Source organism: Hylobates moloch, unplaced genomic scaffold (assembly GCF_009828535.3).
Source record: "Hylobates moloch isolate HMO894 unplaced genomic scaffold, HMol_V3 SCAFFOLD_2, whole genome shotgun sequence".
NCBI classification, from domain to species: Eukaryota; Metazoa; Chordata; class Mammalia; order Primates; family Hylobatidae; genus Hylobates; species Hylobates moloch.
The window spans coordinates 49,621,041-49,639,028 of NW_026652277.1; the positions used below are offsets into that span (position 1 = coordinate 49,621,041).

The 17,988-nt window shown below is 39.0% G+C and overlaps 1 protein-coding gene across 6 annotated transcripts in view; it reads left to right on the plus strand.

Annotated features, from left to right (window-relative positions):
• LIN54 (lin-54 DREAM MuvB core complex component) overlaps positions 1-17,988 on the plus strand; it is a 91,830-nt gene that overhangs the window by 42,652 nt on the left and 31,190 nt on the right. For all 6 annotated transcript variants that reach the window (XM_032148804.2, XM_032148874.2, XM_058433274.1 and 3 more), the window contains exon 4: positions 590-732. In XM_032148804.2, coding sequence (XP_032004695.1) covers positions 590-732 — 143 coding nt within the window. The remainder of the gene's footprint in view (positions 1-589; positions 733-17,988) is intronic.

Sequence of the window (17,988 nt, forward strand, 5' to 3'; positions counted from 1 at the left end):
TTTTCATGGTTGTTCCTGAAGGGTCTTGTCCAGAAGGGAACACAATATGGAATCTGGCCAGGGTGGGTAGAAAAAACATTTTTTTATCCCCTTTGGCAGTCTAAAATCAGATAGTATTAAACCTTTCAGTGTTTAAGTTAGTCCAACAACTATCTGTTTTATGTGTGGATTTCAATTGTACCTTCATGGTTTAAGTTCAAATGGGAAGACAGCTAAAGATAGTAGAATACAGAGATTGAAGTTTTAAGACTTGGGTTCACGTTCTGACTTTCAGGAGCTGTGTTACACAGGGCACATTGCTTAGTTGCCCTGAGCTTTCTCTCTGATGAGTATAACAACAATATTAATGAACACATGAGCTAAACTGTTTTTGTAGAGTTTAATGTAAGCTGATATTAAGTATTACTAAGAAGTAGTGTTTCGTTTAGTTCTGCCCAGGTTTACCATAGTTCATTAGTGCCTCATTAAGTGTTGAACATGAAATAACAAACATACATTCTGCAGTCCTTGTGAGTGTAGAGCATCATCAGATAAATTTTTATACTATTATTGAAAAAAGTCAAACTGATGTGCTGCCTCTCATTTGCAGGTAGGGTTCTTTCACAGTCTACTCCCGGAACTCCATCAAAGACCATAACAATATCTGAAAGTGGTGTTATTGGATCAACTTTAAATTCTACAACACAGACACCAAATAAAATAGCCATCTCACCTTTGAAATCGCCAAATAAGGTAAAAAAAATAAATTAGCCACAAATACCAAATATTGTGGTTGATGCCTTTATTTTCTTACTAGTCACTTCAGATACTTCAGTTTTAGTACATTCCCAAGCAAGTAATAGGCATTCAATGAATACTGGATTAATTTAGTAATCAAGGATGTCTGACAGATTAAAAAGCTTACTTTAAACACATAGTAACATAGTAATTGTTTTGCATGTGAATATGATTTCCATAGCCCATATGAATGTGGGTACAACAAAATCTTTTGAATAAATTCGATAATGTAGGTGTTTAGTTCTTCTTTAGTTAACATTTTAGCAAAATTATTGTATTTGTGGAAGGTACATACAGACTTATGATATAAAATATTAAATGTAACTTTAAGAAAATGGAGATCTGAACTTTTGCTTGGTAACAGGACCCAGAGTAGTAGAAATTGCCATCAGATGCTGGCAGCTGTATTATCAGTGTTGTTTAAGCTTGAGTACATTTTATTGGAAGCATTCAAATGCTTTCTCATTTTATTGTCAGGCAAAGTAAGTCATCTAACTCACTTTCCTAAAACATACAGTTGTTATTATACCAGCATAACATTTTGAAAAAGATATGTTTTAAAGGACATATTATTCAGATAGAAAGCCAAGCATTATTATTCTGTCAGGTTTCACGCTTGTGACTCTGGAAACAATACTGCCCTTTGCACCTGCTTGCTTTGATTTGTTACTGTTCATAAATAGAACAAACGTTAAACATTTGTCTTTACATTTTTTTAAAGTCCAGGTGTTGGTTTCTTTAATGAGCCTTGACTATAATGTACAAATATGTTATATCATATAGTTTATTAAGGTCAAATTCTACCTGCATAATTTTTTCCCTAAATTGAATGAATTTGGCAGAAATTTGAGGGTAACTGTGCCATGCATAGTGATAGGCACTGAGGATAAAACATGAATAAGATAAGGTATTTCATTTCAAGGAGTTCAATAAGGTAGTTAGACTGAAACATTAAAAATTATCCTACAGAATTACAGTGGTCATAGATGGATTAATGACTGCTGTGTGTTTGGCAGGGAAGGTTTATACAAAGGAGCTTATTCTTGAAAGGTCTTAACCTTAAAGGTGGGTTGGACTTAGCTCCAGATGAGCAGAAGGGGCTTTCTGGATTGAGGATTTTACATAAAGGTGTAAAAGTGTGGCCTTTCAGGAAGCCTCACTGATTTTTGCAGTGTGAGAGCCGAGGGTGCTGAGGTTAGATGGACGGTTTCATTATCTTCAGGGGAGTTTGGACTTCTGTGGCTTCTCATTGCTTCTAGGACAGTGATTCTCGCCCTTATCTGCTTATTGGGATCATCTGGAGAGTTTTAATAAATACTGATGCCTGGTTCTCATCCCCAGAGATTCTGTTTTCATCTCTCCAGACTTGACCTGGTATCAGGATTTTACAAAGCTCTCTAAGTGATTCTAGTGGGTAGCCTAGATTGGGAACCACTGCTATAAATATGAAATTTGCATTTTTAAAAATACGAGTCTTGTGGCATTATGAGAGATAGTTTGGGGGAAGGTGAGCCTGTATTGTGGGAGAGACCAGTTAGGTTAGTGATTCTCAACCTTGGCTGCAGTTAGTACTGGGGACCTCTTGAGAAAACTAATGGCAGGCCCCTACCTGACCCCATTTAAATCAGAATCTCTAGGCTGTGGCCTGTGTGTTAAATTTAATCTTTTAAAAGTGTAGGCCAGGGTAGACAATCACTAAGACATTATTACAGTACTTCATGTTTGAACTACACTAGTAGCTCAGGGGCTAAAGAGGAAGAGAGATATGTTGAAAGAGGTTCAGTAGGCCGGGCGCGGTGGCTCACGCCTGTAATCCCAGCACTTTGGGAGGCCGAGGCGGGCAGATCACAAGGTCAGGAGATCGAGACCATCCTGGCTAACATGGTGAAACCCCGTCTCTACTAAAAATACAAAAGATTAGCCGGGCGAGGTGGCGGGCGCCTGTAGTCCCAGCTACGTGGTAGGCTGAGGCAGGAGAATGGCATGAACTGGGGGGCGGAGGCTGCAGTGAGCCGAGATCACGCCACTGCACTCCAGCGTGGGTGAAAGAGCGAGACTCCTTCTCAAAAAAAAAAAAAAAAAAAGAAAGGAGGTTCAGTATCTTAGGGGGAGAATCTAGGATGACTCCTGTATTTCTGACTTAAATAACGGGATAGATGGTAGCCCTATGGACTAATTTGACTGGTATATGGTTTATACCTGATGACATACGAATAGGAACTGGCTTTATTTTTTTCCCATCCTTGACTTTAGCCCTGCCATATTGGATCTTCCTTTCTTGCCTCTTGGCAAGATTTTACACTTCACTATAAGAACAAACATGTTTTAGTTTGAGACCAGCCTGACCAACATGGAGAAACCCCGTCTCTACAAAAAAACACAAAATTAGCTGGGCATGGTGGTGCATGCCTGTAATCCCAGCTACTCGGGAGGCTGAGGCAGGAGAATTGCTTGAACCCAGGAGGTAGATGTTGTGGTGAGCTGAGATCGCGCCATTGCACTCCAGCCTGGGCAACAAAAGCGAAACTCCGTCTCCAGAAAAAAAAAAACAAAAAAACAAAAACAAGCTTGTTTTGGTGATTAAAATTCACAGGTGTAAAATGTACAGTCAAAAGCTTACATCCAGTTGAACGCTTATCTACCTCTCAGGTGAGATCTAACCATGGCTTAGGGATCCGCTGTGGAGAAGAGGAGCATGATCTGTTTCTTCACTCTTCAACCTCCTCTCCCTTTCTGATTTTGTCTTCTGATCAGAAGGAAGATTAGAGGAGAGAGGACAAGGTTTTGTTTGACTGAGACTATTGTAATCCAGCTTCTGGTGCACTCTGTGTGACAGGTGTCCAAATGTGGACTTACGGAGATGTTCACTCAGGATGGTTTTTTGGGAGCCCCTCCTGTGGGTTATTGCCACATTTCCAAGTTCCCTGCCTGGGATATGGTGTACTCTCCAGCTGCCTTTTGCAGCCTCCCTTTAGCTCTTCATTCCTGTAGTTTACGCCTGGCACTCCTGAGTGCCTTTACTCCAGAAGGTATATGGCTTTGGCAGGGTCCCATCAAGATGTCTTAGCCCTTCTGCAGCATCTATGTGGCCAGTGGGAAACCTCTAGAACCCAGTGGTAAAAGTGCAGCTTGCCTAACTGCTGTCCTCTAAATCTTTGCCCTACCATTGTGACAGCTGCAGCCATCTTCTTTCTTGCAGAATTTTCCAGGCTGGGACCAGTTTCTGTGTTCACATATTCTCTGAATAAACTCTTGAGGCTATCTGTCAGGTTATCTCAGGAACTCTAGCTGCATTTAGTTCTGGTGGTTAAACCAAGATACAGCTAAGTTTCTTTTTTCCTTTTTTTCTTTCTTTTTTTTTTTTTTTTTTTTTTTTGAGATGGAGTCTCGCTCTGTCACCAGACTGGAGTGCAGTGGTGCCATCTCGGCTCACTGCAGCCTCCACCTCCTGGGTTCAAACGATTCGCCTGCCTCAGCATCCCGAGTAGCTGGGATTACAGGCATGTGCCACCACACCCAGCTAATTTTTCTATTTTTAGTAGAGATGGGTTTTCACCATGTTGTCCAGTCAGGAGGATCTCAATCTCCTGACCTCGTGATCCGCTCGCCTTGGCCTCCCAAAGTGCTGGGATTACAGATGTAACAGCTAAGCTTATTTATCTTAATAAGTTGATAGCCAAAAAAGATTCAGATGTCAGGGCTGGGTGTGGTGGCTCATGCCTGTAATCCCAGCACTTTGGTAGGTTGAGGTGGGCAGATCACCTGAGACAGGAGTTCGAGACCAGCCTGGCTAACATGGTGAAACCCTGTCTCTACTAAAAATACAAAAACTAGCTGGGCATGGTGGCACATCCTAGCTACTTGGAAGGCTGAGGCAGGAGAATTGCTTGAACCGGGGAGGCGGAGGTTGCAATAAGCTGAGATTGTGCCACTGCACTCCAGCCTGGTTGACAGAATGAGACACTGTCTCAAAAAATAAACAAAACCAAAAAAACCTAAAGATTCAGATGTCAGTTTCTCCTTGCACTTGTCACCTACTCTGTCTCAGAGGTGTTTTTCTTCCCCCCCCCTCACGGAGATGTAAAGCCCTGGCATTCTCCATGTTTGCAAATTCTCTTCTATTTCTGTCTTTTTTTTTTTTTTTTAATAGGAGGTAGATGATAGGGATACCATCTTTTAGTAAGTCTGGCGTAGATGTCCTTTTTAGAGTGTGGGGGAGTTTGTCATTTTTTGTTTAGCTTTGGGGCCTCACTTCAGCCAAATTCTGAGATAGCAGAAAATATCCCATCCTATCTCATAGTAAAATATAGCAGTACTATAGGCTTGGGCAGAGAGGTGTTTAGTTTTTGGACATTTTTGTCATTGAAGTACCCACAGATTATCTAGACGAGGATGTCCATTGTGAAACTGAATGTAGGCAGTGACTGAAACTATGGATATAGATGAAATCACCCAGGGAGCGTCAGATTGTATGTAGAGTGAAAAGAAAAGCAGGACTGAACCATAAAATACTAAGTGTTAGTAGAAGAAGAGGAGCCAATGGGAGAGAGTACATGATAAGGGAGGTATTAGTAGAAACTAAACAAAATGTGAAGGGAAGATAATTTCAAAAAAGATACTAGGCCACAATTTCAAATGTCATAGAAAAGTCAATTACGAAAATGACTAAAAAGTGAGGATTTGCTGGAGATCTCCTTGTTTCTATTGATAGAGGCCAAAAGGAAACCTGAAGCCCTCACCCTTCCCTACCCACCAGCACTCAACAGTCTCACCGCTATCTGCCTTGAGTCTGCTGAGACTCATGTCATTATTTATCTTTGTTGATACTGGGTAACCTCAACCACCCCGACTCTTACATCACCTTTCATCTCCCGCATCTAATCTCCTGAAAGCTCTTGCTATCTTCTGACCCCTTTTCCACCCATGCGTCTCTTGAAATCCTTCCACTGTGCCTTCTCTGGAGTTCATAATCAAAATAATAATTCCCTAAATTCACAACCCTTTCATTGAATGTTACTTTTATCTCCTTGCTGTAATGGATACCGGGGTCTCCCTGAGGACACTGCTTCTCCTGCAGACCTATTAAGTGATGGCTTTTTCTACTTCAGCTCTTATGCCTCCAGGCCTGGAAGCCTAGGTGTTTCCCGTGATTATTCTCATTACAATTTCAGACTGTTTTCACTCCCTCCTCCAGCTTTGAATCTAATGTTACTAGGTTTGTTGTTGGGAAATCAAGCATGGCTAGTGTTTTCTCAATTTACTTTATATTGTAATTGTCTCTTATTACAGGACAGATTTCTTCTATTATATTTATTTTCTAAAGTAATCCTCAGTTTTCTTCAATATTTATTAGATATGCAACTAAGCATTAAACTAATAAAAATGTAGGCCGGGCGCGGTGGCTCAAGCCTGTAATCCCAGCACTTTGGGAGGCCGAGGCGGGCGGATCACGAGGTCAGGAGATCGAGACCATCCTGGCTAACATGGTGAAACCCCGTCTCTACTAAAAATACAAAAACTTTAGCCGGGCGTGGTGGCGGGCGCCTGTAGTCCCAGCTACTCGGGAGGCTGAGGCAGGAGAATGGCGTGAACCCGGGAGGCGGAGCTTGCAGTGAGCCGAGATGCGCCACTGCACTCCAGCCTGGGGGACAGAGCAAGACTCCGTCTCAAAAAAAAAAAAAAAAAAAAAAAAAAAAAATAAACTAATAAAAATGTGATTCTGCTTGTTTTATTCTTGATTAGATTTTAGCAATGCTGTTATCTCTTACTTTGATGTGACTTTTGTAATCTTATTCTTAGACTCTTAGTATTATTTTTTACATAGCCCTTTTCAGTTTATCTCAGAAATACAAGGCAACTTTCTTCAAAATTCTTCTTTAAAAAAAATGTATTTTTTCTTGAAGACGGAGTATTTTTTCTTGAAGACGGAGTCTCACCTCTGTTGCCCATGCTGGAGTGCAGTGGTGCGATCTTGGCTCACTGCAACTTCTGCCTCCTGGGTTTAAGCGATTCTCCTGCCTCAGCTTCCCCCCACCATGCCCAGCTAATTTATATATTTTTAGTAGACATGTAGTTTCGCCATGTTGGCTAGGCTGGCCTCAAGTGATCCACCCAAAGTGCTGGGATGACAGGCATGAGCCACCGCAGCAGCGTTTTAAATTTTTTTCTTTTTTTTTGAGCAATAAAGCTTTTTAATCATCTGGGTTAAATTTTTTTCTTATTCACTTAACAGCAAGCTCATCCGTAACAAAGTAGCTTAATAGCCAAAAATCTATCCATCTAATTTACAATAATAGAAAAAGAATTTTATGACAGTCTTAATACCTACAGAAGAATCCTGATAATATCCAACCTCCATTTTGGTTGAAATACTTGAACCCACAAAAATAGAAGGACACTTTCATAATTTGAAAAGGGAGAAAAATATATCAAACTTTATGTAATGGTGCAGTGTTGAACAAGGATTCCCACTTTCAATACTTGTTTAATTCTACTGCAGGTCTGAGTTAATGCAGTAAGGCAAGAAAAAAGAGTAAGTGGCTGGGGGGCGTGGTGGCTTACACCTGTAATCCCAACAGTTTTGGTGACCAAGGCGGGAAGATCATTTGAGGTCGGGAGTTTGAGACCAGTCTGGCCAACATGGTGAAACCCCATCTCTACTAAAAATACAAAAATTACCCAGGTGTGGTGGTATGCGCCTGTAGTCCCAGCTCCTTGGGAGGCTGAGGCAGGAGAATTTCTTGAACCTGGGAGGTGGAGGTTGCAGTAAGCCAAGATCGTGCCGCTGCACTCCAGCCTGGGCGACAGAGCGAGACTCCGTCTCAAAAAAAAAAAAAAAAAAAGTCATAATTCACATATTACATTATATACATATAAAATTAAGACATTTACTATTGAACTATTAGAATTAATATATAAATTATAAATTTAGCAAAGTGATTGGATTACATGGTCAATATAAAAATATTTTAAACCCTTTATATTTAATGTAATTGTTGATATGATTGGATTTAAATCTTCCACCTTACTAGTTTTCTCTTTATCTCATCTTTATGTTCTTTCTTTTTTTTTTTTTTTTTTTTTTTTCTTTTTTATTATACTTTAGGGTTTTAGGGTACATGTGCACAATGTGACAATGTGCAGGTTTGTTACATATGTATCCATGTGCCATGTTGATTTCCTGCCCTTTTTTGGTTAATTGAAGTTTTTCATGATTCTATTTTATCTCCACAATTGGCTTGTTATAAGTACAAAGAGTTTTTTTTAGTGGTTGCTCTACAATCAAATATACATTTTGACTTATCACAGTCTACTTTCCAATTTATATTACTTAATATAGAGTAAGAAACTTACAATAGAGTGTTTCCAATTTCTCCCTCCTGTATGCTGTTGTTGTTAAACACTTTATGTTTACATGTTATAAATTCCATAACCCATTTTACTGTTTTAGCTTTAGACAAAATTACCTTGTGAAGCAATTGAAAATAAGAAAAACAAGTCCTTTATTTGCTTTCATTTTAACCATATCCTGTATACTTCCTTGCTTTGGGTAGGTCCAAATCTCAGACTGGTGTCGAATTCATCTCTAAAGAACTTTTAAAAATGTTTCTTTTAATGAAAGACTACTGACAATAGATTCTCTCAGCTTTTGCTTGTTTGAAAAATTTGTATCTTGCCATTATTTTTAAAAGATATTTTCATTGGGTAAAGAATTGATAGTTTTTCTGTGAGTACTTTAAAGGTGTCATTTATTGCCTTCTGGATTGCATTGTTTCTGGCAAGAAGTATACTGTAATTTTTAATACTTTTTTCTATGTATATAATGTCTTTTTGTTTTCAAGATTTTCTCTTTATATTTGGATTTCTGCGTTTGGACTATTGTGTGTCTAAATGTGTGTTGTGTGTTTTGTTTTTGCTCATTTCTTTTTTAAATATATATTCTGATTTGAAGTGTTCTTGGATCTATGATTTGATGTCTTTTACTTTCAGAAAACTTGGGCCAGTTTTCTTCAAATAGTTCTTAAACCTTTGATCTTCTCTTCTCATTTTAAGACTTCAGTTTTAAAGATGTTAGACTATTTAATAGAGTTCCACAGCTCTTGGATGCTCAATTCTGTTTTTCTCCCTAGTTTTTTTTTTCTTTGTGTTTCAATTAAGATAATTTTGATTGACATATCTTTAAATTTATTGATTATTTTCTCAGTTTGGAGTCTACAGATATGCTTATTAAAGACTTCTTCATTTCTGGTGATTTTTTTTTAAAATTTCTAGCATTTTCATTTGGCCCTTTTTTAATTTATGCTATCTACTCATCTGTCAAGTTACCATTTGACTCTTAGGGTTCCCATCTCTCTGCTGAAATTCCTTTTATATTCATTATCTGTTGTCCGTCTTTTCTACTAGCTTGATTAATTAATCATAAAGTCCTTATATGATGGATCATCTCTGAGTCTGGCTCTCATTTTATTACTAGAATGTCCGTCTGGATTTTAAGTTTAAAAATAAATTTTTAGAAGTTTATACCACTACAGTAGAGAAACCATATTCTATTAAAAGTAGGTAACTTAGTGCAAAGAGTGAATCCAGATCAGTGATTCGTACCAAAACTGATTAGAAAAAGTTGAACTTTTAGAGCTGAAATTCAAGGGAATATAAAGGTCTGCTTTGGTTCTGTGGGATTGGGTCAAATAAATGAGGGTTAAGCCAGATGTAATGGCACACACTTGTAGTTCCAGCTACTTGGAAGGCCGGGGCGGGAAGATTGCTTGAGTCCAGGAGTTCAAGGCCAGCCTGGGCAACATAGCAAGACTCTATATCCAAAAAAAGAAATGAGGGTTAGATTCCTAGAGTGCTCTTTCTTTCCCATTAATAAAGGTCTTATAGTGGGTAAATATTCCTAAAATGTAAGGCCCGGTCACACTTTATGTAATGTTGGATGAATAAATATATTTTTTCTTTTTTTTTTTTTTTTTGAGACAGAGTCTCACTCTGTCGTCCAGACTGGAGTGCAGTGGTGCCATCTTGGCTCACTGCAACCTCCGCCTCTGGGGTTCAAGCGATTCTCCTGCCTCAGCCTCCCAAGTAGCAGGGACTATAGGAATGTGCCACTACAGCCTGGCTAATTTTTTTGTGTTTTTAGTAGAGACGGGGTATCACCATGTTGCCCAGACTGGTCTCGAACTCCTGACCTCAGATGATCTGCCTGCCTCAGCCTGTCAGTGCTGGGATTACAGGCGTGAGCCACCACGCCCGGCCTTCTTATTGTTTTCATGGTGAACAGAAATGCATCTTTAGCAAATCCTTCTTTTTACTTTTGAGAGTCTATGCAGATTATCCTGGACATCCTTACATATGCTTCATATTAGTTTTGCTGTCCTACCCAGTGAAGCACTCTTTTTTTTCAGCCTTTATTTTTGCAACAAATCTTTCCTGTTTGTCCGGCCTGTGGTAGGTAATGAACCGTCACATAGCGATTTTGAATGAAGAATGTACTTGACTGCCATGTGAAGAATTTCAGGGCATAAGTTGTGTACAGAAGGTTAAGTAAAAATTTTTTACTTCTCTGATTTCTGTGACCAGTATGTCTTCTTGAACTCCTCCTACTTCTAGGTCTTGTAGCTTGAGTAGAATTCTTTGAAGCTTCTGTAATTCTAGATTCAACATTTGGCTATAGTTGCATTATCATATGTCTATCCATATTCCATCTATTAATCATCTTTTGTTAAAATGCACTTCAAAGTAAGTTGCACATATTTAATACACTTCTCTCCAAATAGCCCATCAAGTATATCAACTAGACTTTACTATGTGTTTAAAGGGATTTTTTTTTTTTAGGTTCAAAAGAAAATTTTTTAAAAAATTTATTTGAAACAGGATCTCTCTGTCACCCAGACTGGAGTGCAGTGGCGTGATCGTGGCTCACTGCAACCTTGACCTCTTGGTCTGAAGTGATCCTTCTGCCTCAGCCTCCCGAGTAGCTGGGAATACACGCGCATGCCTCACACCCAGCTAATATTTGTATTTTTTGTAGAGATGGGTTTTTACCATGTTGCCCAGGCTGGTCTTAAACTCCTGGGTTCAAGCGACCTACCTGCCTTGGCCTCCCAAAAGTGCTGGGATTACATGTGTGAGCTACCACGCCTGGCTGGTAAAATTTACTTATACTGAAATATACTAATCTTAAAGGTACCACGGGATGAATTCAGATAAAATGCATACATCTGTGTAAATCAAAACTTTATTAAGACATAGACTGGGCACCAGGAGTTTGAGACCAGCCTGGGGAACATGATGAGACCCCACCCCTGTACAAAAATAAAAACTTAGCCAGGCATGGTGGTGTGGGCCTGTAGTCCTAGCTACTCAGGAGGCTGAAGCAGGAGGATGGTTTGAACCCAGGAGGTTGAGGCTGCATTGAGCCACAATTGTACCACTTCACTCCAACCTGGGTGATGGAGTGAAACCTTGTCTCACAAAAAAAAGGACAATCGAGATGCAATGGCTCATACCTGTAGTCCCAACGCTTTGGGAGGCTGAGGTGGCAGGATTGTGAGAGGCCGAGACCATCTTAAGCAACATAGTGAGATCCCAACTCTACAAAAAATTTAAAAATTAGCCCCGTGTGCTGGTGTGTGCCTGCAGTGTGCTAGCTGCTTGTGAGTTTTAGGCAGGAGGATGGCTTGATCCCAGCAGTTTGAGGTTACAGTGAGCTCTGATCATGCCACTGCACTCTAGTCTGGATGACAGAGCAAGACTGTCTCAAAAAAAAAGAAAGTGATTTCACCCAGGTAGTGAACAACTAAAAAACATTTTTCCTAACCATTTATGAATGTATCAGGATAAAAAAGTTACCTATCATTTGATATGTTTTGGTAAAAAAGCTTTTTTGATAAATTTCCTAGAAATTGAGAAAATGAATGACTGTAGATTATTATAGTTCAGATAGGTTTCAATCTTTATCTTCTACCAAGTTGAAGGAAGACTTAAGTGAGTTCTCACATAATTAAAAATAATTTTTTTCAACTTCTTAAAAATAATTTTTGATGGTAGAACATAATTAATTTTTGTTATGACTCAGAAGGAATTAAAAATATTAATATATTATTATAATAAAAATCCTGTTCATACATACTTATCTGTGAGAACAATGTTTTTCAATGTTTATAATTATGAAAAGTAGGAATATAAATGTTGCTGAGTTCTTACTCTAGGTACATGTAATATCTATGGACACAACAAGTAATTTTTAAAAAATGAGTCCCATCATCTATCTAGTAAGAGATGCATTTCAATAAAATTTTTAATGTTGTAGTATATTTGTACAAATTGTTATTTCCATTGCTTTGGTTAATTGCATACAGTAATTGTATTGTTAACTCCATCAGATGAAATAATTTTGAGCAATGTTTTGTTTTTTGGTTTTGGGTTTTTTTTTTTCCAAGATTGGGTCTTGCTTTGTCACCCAGGCTGGAGTGTAGTGGTGTGATCATAGCTAATTATAGCCTCAGACTCCTGGATTGAAGCAATCCTCTTGCCTCAGCCTCCTGAATAGCTAGGACTACAGGTGTGCACCACCATGCCCAGCTAATTTTTTAAAATTTTTTTGGAATCTCAGTCTTGTGATGTTGCCCAGGCTGGTCTCAAACTCTTGGCCTCTAGTATGCCTCCTCAACCTCCTGAGTTGCTGGGATTACAGACATGAGCCACCACCATCAGCTCTAGAGCAATGTTTTAATGTTTTTAAATTTTCAATTTACGTACTTTTTTTTGTTTCAGGGAAGTATGATAAAGGAATTTCAAGCATAAGAATGTTACATTAAAATAAAATTTTTAGATGAAATGGAATTCAAATACAAGTTCACAGAAAAGGAAAAATATAAATTTCTGACTGTTGGAGAATGGTATATTTTATTTTTAAAAACATAGTAAATAGGCTGGGCACAGTGGCTTACACCTGTAATTCCAGCACTTTGGGAGGCTGAGGCAGAAGCATCCCCCGAGGTCGGGAGTTTGCGACCAGCCTGCCCAACATGGTGAAACCCCATCTCTACTAAAAATACAAAATTAGCCGGGTGTAGTGGCACACGCTTGTTATCCCAGCTACTTGGGAGGCTGAGGCAGGAAAATCACTTGAACCCAGGAGGCGGAGGTTGCAGTAAACTGAGATTGCGCCACTGCCTTCCAGCGCGGGCAATGGAGCCAGAGCAAGACTCCATCTCAAAAATAATAATAAAAAATAAATCAAAAATAAATTTAAAAAAATTAAAAACCTGGTAAATAATGGTGGGCATCAAATCACTTATGTTGATTTGATTCTGTTGACTGCACTTTAAAAAGTAATGTAGCAGTTTTATTTTTAAATGCTAATATTTACAATAGGCCAGAAGTGACAATAGGATGGAAATTACAGTTGGAGAAGTGATACTTCCAGTCTCCCTGATGGTTATCGCCATTCCAGTGAGCTGGAAGGGGAAAAGACACGGAAAAGGCACATACAGGAAGCTTTTATGAACCAGACCTGGAAGTATGCATATTGCATCCATTCATTCACTAGCTAAAACTCAGTTGCATGGCCCTCCCTTACTGTAAGGGAGACGAAGAAATATAATCTGGCTGTAAGCCTAGGAAGCAGAAGAGAATATGGATTTTGGTTAACAGCAAGCAGTCTGTAGAATAATCATCTGTATATATACATAATAATGCTACGTAAACACAGGTAAATTGGCATTAGTTGTACAGTGAACTGGGAGTCTGAACAATGATGAAGGCTTCTTGTTACAAAGAGACACTCTTCCATTTCGTAATTATCAGTGGCTATCAAGTATTTATTGAGGTCTCTGTGTGCCCTGTGCTTAGGCTGAACAGCTTGCAATGGTTCAGCAGACAAAATGGAATGCAAGTAAAACAATGAGTGATGAGATAGGTGCTAAGTTGTGTAGTATAGATTAGGTGATATAAAAGTGCAGAGGAAAGAGGAAGAAAGAAGTCCTGGTATTCCTTCTTTCACCATTCAACAAGTATTTATTGAATGCTTACTATGTGGTAGGGGCATTTTCTGTGCTCTTTTTGGGGAATTAGAGAGCAAAAATAGATACACAGAACCTAAAGTTTATGGGGGCGGGGGAGGGAGTATGACAAATGAATCAAATAATTACACAAACATAAACTGACAAAACCAAGAAAAGAAAGATAAATTATGTCATGAGATCCTACCTAAGGGGATTCAACTACGGTTGGGATGGTTAGAGAGGGCATCTTAAGCTAAAGTTTTCTATGGGTATGGTTTAGAATGGATGTCAGCCACAAGAGTGAAGGACTGGAGCTGAAACAGATAAGTACACATGGGACAGGAAGATCACTACTCTGATTGGAAATATGAATTGGAAATATTGGAAATGCTTTGGAGGGAATGGAGAGAAAATAAACATAGGATCAGATTAGGGCTAATCTTCAAAACGAAGAAAATTTAGGCTTAATTTTGTCATTAAATGGAGACTCTTGGGATATTTCTGAGATAAGAGATTTAATAAAAACATGAAAGTAAAGTTTGCAAAATATTAGGCAATGTCTGTGTGGTGGATTCAAGCTTTATGAATCAGTGTCTGTCAGAAATTGTGTGGTGGGCAGGTAGAGACTGGAATCATAAAGCTTACTTTCAGTGTGTTTTGCAGATATCCTGGCAGGAAGTGATGTGACCAGTGACAGTATTGCCAAGTTGAAAATGAGAACAGACTTGGGGAAATGGTTTCAGAAGTTGATTGCTTTTGCTTTTAGCTGTGAAGCTCTTACGTAATTGAATTGTGGTGGTGATGAATACAATTTGAAAAGAATGGGATCCATTTTCCTAATATATTGACCAATTATTGTAAGATTAGTAAGAATTGTGGAATTGAGGTGACTACAAGTCATAGGTTCTATTGATTGTGTTACCCAGATTTTTATCTTACATATAGATCTTTATACCAGTACCCATTAGCCAGGATAAAGAAGTAGAAATGGCTGGGCACAGTGGCTCACACCTGTAATCTCAGCACTTTTTGGGAGGCTGAGGCGGGAGAATCACTTGAGCTCAAGAGTTCGAGACCAGCCTGGGCAACATAGTGAGACCCTGTCTCTATGTTTTTTTAAGAAAAAGAAGAAAGACTCCTCCCGCCCCTCCACCCCAAAGAAGAAAGAGGCAGAAAGAATAGATGAATGAGAAATTCTTCTTTTTACTGTGTTATATATATTGGTTTTGTTTTATGCAATTATATATTGTGTTGATTGAATACCTGTGGGGTCCTGTTGCCTTTTTAAAAATTGTTATTTAAATGAAACGGTCTTATTCTGTCACCCAGGCAGGAGTGCAGTGGTGCGATCACAGCTCACTGCAGCCTTAACTTCCCAGGCTCAGGTGATTCTCCCACCTCAGCCTCCCAGGTAGTTGGGGCTGCAGGAGCACAATCCCATGCCCAGCTAATTTTTTGTATTTTTTGTAGAGACAGGGTTTTACCGTGTTGCCCCAGGCTGGTCTTGAACTCCTGGGCTCAAATGATTTGTCTGCCTTGGACTTCCAAAGTGCTGGAATTACAGACATGAACCACCATGGCCAGCCGTTATTGCCATATTTTAAAAAACAGTCTTTTTTATTTTTATTTTTTATTTTTTAGTTGAGACAGGATTTCACCATTTTGGCCAGGAGAGACTAAGTCTCAAAAAATAAAAAATACTATTACTATAGAAATTTAAAATATAGGCCAGGCATGGTGGCTCATGCCTGTAATCCCAGCACTTTGGGAGGCCGAGGCAGGTGGATCTCCTGAGGTCAGGAGTTCAAGACCAGCCTGGCTAACATGGCAAAAACCCATTTCTACTAAAAATACTAAAAAATTTAGCTGGGCATGGTAGCAGGTGCTACTTGGGAGGCTGAGGCAGGAGAATCGCTTGAACCCGGGAGGTAGAGGTTACAGTGAGCTGAGATTGTGCCACTGCACTTCAGCCTGGGTGATGGAGCAAGACTCCATCTCAAAAAAATTTCAAATATATTAAAAGGTTGAAATAGCAATTAACCCCCATGTACCTTTCATCCAACTTTGGAATTATCAACTTGCCTATTTTTTGTCACCTTGCTTCTCATTTTTTAGGTTAATCATGTCATTTCATCTGTAGATGTGTCTTTATGTATAGAAAAGATAGGGACTTTGGGAAAAAAACTTACAGTCTTTTAATTTTTTTTTTTTTTTTTAATGAGATGGGGGTCTTGCTGTGTTGCCTAGGCTGGTCTTGAACTCCTGAGTTCAAGCGATCCTCCCACCTTGGCCTCCCAAAGTGCTGAGATTACAGGCATGAGCCACCATGCCTAGCCCCTTTAATGTTATTAAATACCTAGTTAGTGTTCACATTTCCCCAGTCATATTTTTTTCACTACATTTGAATTGAGATCCAGTTCTATATGTCTGTCTTTATAGGTTTGGAAATGATTGGTATTAGTTTTATGATCTCCTTTTTCTCGTTGCCTTTTACCATGTGTTTTGCAGATATTTTCTCTCAATCTATGGCTTGTCTGTTCGTTATGTTATGTTATGTTGTATGTTATGTTATGTTATGTTATGTTATGTTATTTTTTTGAGATGGAGTCTCGCTCTGTCACCCAGGCTGGAGTGCAGTGGCGCAATCTCGACTCACTGCAACCTCCACCTCCCAGGTTCAAGTGATTCTTCTGCCTCAGCTTCCTGAGCAGCTGGGATTACAAGTGGATGTCACCAAGGCCGGATAATTTTTGTATTTTTAGTAGAGACGGGGTTTCAACATGTTGGCCAGACTGGTCTTGACCTCAAGTTATCTGCCTTCCTCGGCCTCTCTAAGTGCTAGGATTACAGGTGTGAGCCACCATACCCAGCCTGTTCATTCTTTTAACAATGTACTTTTAAAAAATCATGTTCTTGAATCATATTAACAGTGGTTTTTGCAGAGCAGTTTTTAATTTTAATGAAGTTTGACTTACCAGTTTTTTTTTTCATGGATTGTGCTTTTGGTAGTGTATCTAAAAAGATAGAGCTAAACTCAGGGTTACCAAATGTTATCTTCTAGGAGTTGTACAGTTTTGCACTTTATGTTTAGGTCTGTGAGCCCTATGTGAAAGGTGTAAGGTCTGTGTCTAGATTCCTTTTTTTGCACATGGACCTTCTGTTATACCAGCACCATTTGTTGAAAAGACTATCCATTCTTCATTAAATTGCTTCTGGTGCTTTGTTAGAGGGCAGTTGATTGTGTTGGGTGTGGTCTGTTTTTATGTTCTCCCGTTAATTAGTCATTTTCAGTCTTTGCCAATTTAACTGATTAAAAAATGTCATATACCAGCCTGGCCAACATGGTGAAACCTCGTCTCTGTTAAAAATACAAAAATTAGCCGGGCATGGTGGTACGTGCCTGTACTTCCTACTACTTGGCAGGCTGAAGTGGGAGAGTCGCCAGAACTGGGGAGGCAGAGGTTGCAGTGATCTGAGATCGCACCACTGAACTCCAGCCTGGGAGACACAGTGAGACTCCGTCTTAAAAATAAATAAATAAATAAATAATCTCATATAAATTTGTATTTTTTAAAATTACTCTGTGAACTCCATGCCTATTGCATTGTCTTTTTTCCTTTGTGGTCTTAAAAATGTCCATGGTACATTAAGGAACTTATTTCTTTATTATTAATGTGGTTACAAATATTTTTCTCCATGGCTTGTTCTATATAATGTTTTTCCTTGCAGAAATTTCACATTAAATTAGTCAAAATTTAGTCTCTTCATGTGTGAATTTTTAGTTTTTGAGTCACACTTGGATAAGTCTTCCTTATTCCAATATTTATCTATTTTGAAAATCATTTAGTTTTATGTTTTTTTTTTTTTACATGTAACATTCCTTTAGTACAAATTAAGTACAGGAGCAGATAGTTTTTTTTAACTTTATGAAATGGTTAAATTGGTATTTGATTCTACATCATTTTGATCCTGATTTTTTTGTTTTTGAGACAGGGTCTCTCTCTGTCACCCAAGCTGGAGTGCAGTGGTGCGATCATGGCTCACCGCAGCCTTCACCTCCCAGGCTGAGACAATCCTCCCACCTCAGAGCTGGGACTGTAGGCACATGCCACCACGCCTGGATAATGTTTTCAGTTTTTGTAGAGATGGGGTTTCGCCATGTTGCCCATGCTGGTCTTGAACTCCCCGGCTCAAGTGATCTGCT